We start from the raw sequence: 4,349 nt of genomic DNA on the forward strand, positions 1-4,349 counted from the left end.
ATCCTTTAAGCCCTCCGTTGTAGTTCCTTGACCAATTGATCACCATTTTTGTGTCCTGTGATAGCATGTTGTATTTCGAAACTACAAGTAGTTGTCCACCTTTTCTTGCAAGCATGCCTGGTCCTTGATTCAAATTAGTGCCATGCCATTTCGTAGGGACTGTAGGACAATGTAGTACATAGATAACTCTTTCTTTGATGGTATGCGACACCATTGAATTGGTCCTGTGCATCAGCTCCTTTATCTCTTCCACTTCCACTTCAAAAAAATAAACAAAGTTAGCGCAAAAATTGCTATCCAAACTCTCCTCAATAATGATTCAAGTCTGATAACAAACTGAATCCTCTTTTCCTCCTAGTTCATTTCAACCTTCACTCTTATGTAAGGACATTGCATCTTATCTTCGTTAATAATCCTCATTCCTTTGAGTCCAAATCTCAGAAACCATGGCATTCAGTATTTCCTTCATGTAGAGCATAATTGGCAAGATGGTCTACTAATGTATTCCCTTCTCTGAATATGTGTGTGACCTTGATGGTACTTTGTTCCTTCATCCTTAAAATCTCCTCTACATGTTCAGTAATATACCAAGGAGGCTTCCATGATTCTTCTGTAATGTTATTTAGTAGCATAGAGTCTGTCTGCAGCCATATCTGGTAATAATTAAGATTTTTGCACATCTTCAATGCCTCCACAATAGCTACCGCTTCTGATTCATTGTTGGTTCCTTCAGAAATATACCTTCCTTCTGCATATATCATATCACCTGCCTTATTCCTTATGCAGAAACCAATTGAACTACTCTCTGGGTTCCCTCTACATGCTCCATCCGTATTCACTTTGATCCATCCTCTTGAAGGAAATTCCCATAAAACTTTATCATATTTCAGTCGTGGTGTGTAGTGCTCCATCATTGTCAGTAAGTCCAGCCACTTGTGAGGCACATGTAGTCCAGGCTTTTTCAGTTGGACCAGATATTACAAAGTAGATGACACCTGGAAAATAACTCTGCTCACTGGCACTACTTCTCCATATTTCAAACTGTTTCTTCTCTTCCACAGTTCCGATACGATGCATGCAGGTAAAGCCTGTAATACTGGCTTCAATCTAGGTATAACTGCTGCTATCCAACACTTTGTAATTGCTTGATGTAATGACAACCCTTCTAATGCAATTCCTTCTCTCCTTGGGAAGTAACTCCAAACACTTGTAGCTGCATTGGATCTGAAGAACAAATGTAGTAATGACTCCTTCTTAGGATCAGCACAGCACCAACATTTAGATGGCATAGAGTATCCTAGATTACGCAAGAAATCATCAAGTGGCAGTTTGGCTTGCCACACCTTCCACAGGAAGAATGATATCTTGAAAGGTAAACCTTTTACCCATATCATCTTGTAAGCTAATCTTGTGTTGGCTCTTCTCCGCAGGTAATCCTATGCAGACTTTACTGTAAAATGTCCCATTGTTTCAAGCATCCAGAAAGGAGTATCTAACTGTGAACTTTCAGTTTGTGGTCTAATATTCTGCACAATGTGGTGTGCCAAATCTTCAGGTAGGCTCTCAAACATTTTATCCACATTCCACATACCATTTTCAACTAGATCATTGACATTATGAATATCCTCATCGATACCAAACTCTGTAGGCACTTGAAAATATAAGGCTCCCATATCTGTCCAATTGTCGAACCAGAATTGAGCCGATCCCATTCTCAGTTTCCAGTAGATTTGATGCTCAATCAAGTTCCTACATTCTAGCATTTTTCTCCACACGTGGGATTCGCGCTTCCAAGGTACAATTACTACATTTAGTTTCTTGCAGTACTTTTGACTAATAAATGCACTCCATAGAGTGGGGTTAGTCCTGAAATTCCACCACAATTTGCAGAATAGTGCCTTGGATACGTCATGTAGGGACCTGAAGCCTATGCCTCCCTCCTCAAAAGGCATAAAAAGGTTAGTCCAAGACGCCCAATGTCTAGTGCTACCTCCCACATTGCTGCTCCAGAAAAACTTGGCAAAAATGCTATGTAATTTGTTGATCACATAACTTGGAGGATTGGCTGCTGACAACATATGAATTGGGATACTCTATAGCACATTTGCGATTAAAACAACTCTGCCTCCTACAGATAGGAGTTTGCCTTTCCATGACTGAAGTTTGTCCATAACCTTGGTGATTAATCCCTGGTAATAGTCTCCCCTTCTTCTTGCATAAAAAATAGGACAGTCAAGATAGGTCATAGGGAAACATTGTCTTTGTATACCTGTAATCCTTTCCACCTTGTTAATCACCTCATTATCCGTTAAATGATGCATGTATATGGCTGATTTGGCTTTGTTCACGAGTTGACCAGATGATGATTCATAAGCTTGAAAAACCTCCGTGACAAGTCTCAACTAAGTTTTATCAGATGAGCAGAAAATTATTGTATCATCAGCGTATGATAGATGATTTATTTTTGGGCTCCATTTTAGCATTCCAAAACCACAGAAATACAGGTTAGTGTGTAGTGAATTCAATCCCCGAGAAAGTGCTTCTTCTGCCAAAATGAATAGAGTTGGTGACAAAGGGTCACCCTGTTTAACTCCCCTCGATGATTTGAAGAAACCATTAGGCTGACCATTTATAAGAACAGAGTACCAATTGTTCCCAATCAAATCAAAGATCAAGCCTATAAAAGCTTCAGGAAATCCCATTTTCCTTAGTATTTTGGTCAGGAATAGCCATGATAGCCTGTCGTAAGCTTTTGTCATATCAAGCTTAATTATAACGTTTGGACTTGCTTTTGTTCTCAACCTGATATCCGTAATGATTTCTTGAGTTAAAAGTACGTTCTTAACTATGCTTCTGCCCTTCACAAAACCTGCTTGTTCCTCCGAGATTATGTTTGGTAATAATTTAACCAATCTCTCATGAATAACCCTAGAGAAAATATTGTTAACAAAGTTGCTAAGACTGATTGGTCTCATGTACGTAAAGGTCGTAACTTCTTTTTTCTTTGGTAATAAAACAAGGTTTGCGTGCGTCACACTCTTTGGCAGCTGCTGACCACAAAAGAAAGACTTGACCATGCAGACTACATCTTCTGCAATAATTTCCCAGCATGTTTGGTAAAAGGCTCCAGTGAATCCATCCGGTCCACCAGCTGAGTCTCCATTCAACCCCATAATTGCTCTCTTCACTTCTTCATTGGAAGGCAAGGCCATCAATATTTCATGTTGATCACTATCTACCATCGAAGGTACATAATTTAGAATGTCAAAATCATTTGGAACTGCAGTCTCAGTAAATTTATCCTTGTAGAACTTTATTGCTTCTTCTGCTATTAAGTGATCTTCTTCGATCCAGTTACCAAGGCTATTCTGGATCCTTGATAATTTCAGTCTCTTCCTTCTCCCATTAACTTGAGCGTGGAAGAATTTAGTGTTTCTATCGCCATCTTTGAACCATGACATGCCTGCTTTTTGTCTCCAGAATTCTTCTTCTAATGCAAGATATTTAATCATTTCAGCTTGGACCTGTTTTAATCTTTGTCTATTCATTTGTGTAGGATTGACTTCAAATTGTCTTTCATGAACCAAGACCACCTCCTCAAGGCTTGCAATCTTATGGAAAAAATCTCCATATGTAGCTCTGCTCCAGGTAGATAGTGCTTGTTTAAGCTTCTTTAACTTGTAGTTAAAAATGCAGAAAGGGTTAGCACTAAAATCAGCATTCCAATTCTCCTTTACTACATCTTTGAAGGTTTCATGTTTTGTCCAGAAGTTAAGAAATCTGAATGACTTCTTAATTGGAGGAGTTTCTATATCACATTTCAGCATCATTGGGCAATGATCAGACCTAATTTTGGATAGGTGAGTTATCTCCAATCCAGGAAATGTCTATTGCAATTCATTATTGCCAAAACATCTGTCCAATCTTTTAAAAATGGTGTCCTCCTCTGATCTTCCATTGCACCATGTAAATATGCTTTCTTTAAAACCCAAGTTTGTCAAATTGCAGGTATTTATGCAGTGTCTGAAGTCATCTATTTCAATGAGAGAAACTGGCAAGCCCCCATATTTTTCTTCCTCATCCCATATCACATTAAAGCCGCCTCCAACTAGCCAAGGTACTTTCATATCTGATGCCATTTCATACAACGTATCCCATAGTTCTATTCTTTAAGTACGATCACATTTGCATAGAGTAGTGTAAGGATGAGCTCAACATGTGTTTTAGAGTGCATTAATCTCAAAGTCAGCTGTTGAGTCATGTTATATAAAATAGTAACCTCAAAAATTTCATCAATAAAATCCCAAATCTTGTTTGACACATTCACCACAGCCTATGCCAAACCAATT

At 38.6% G+C, this 4,349-nt stretch overlaps 1 protein-coding gene across 1 annotated transcript; it reads right to left on the reverse strand.

Annotated features, from left to right (window-relative positions):
* Positions 1-1,436: 1,436 nt before the first annotated feature.
* LOC138879844 (uncharacterized) lies at positions 1,437-2,078 on the reverse strand. The gene has a single exon (XM_070159483.1). The coding sequence runs from the start codon at positions 2,076-2,078 to the stop codon at positions 1,437-1,439; it is 642 nt and encodes a 213-aa protein (XP_070015584.1).
* Between the last annotated feature and the right edge of the window lie 2,271 nt (positions 2,079-4,349).

Source organism: Nicotiana sylvestris, chromosome 10, assembly GCF_000393655.2.
Source record: "Nicotiana sylvestris chromosome 10, ASM39365v2, whole genome shotgun sequence".
Classification (NCBI taxonomy): Eukaryota; Viridiplantae; Streptophyta; class Magnoliopsida; order Solanales; family Solanaceae; genus Nicotiana; species Nicotiana sylvestris.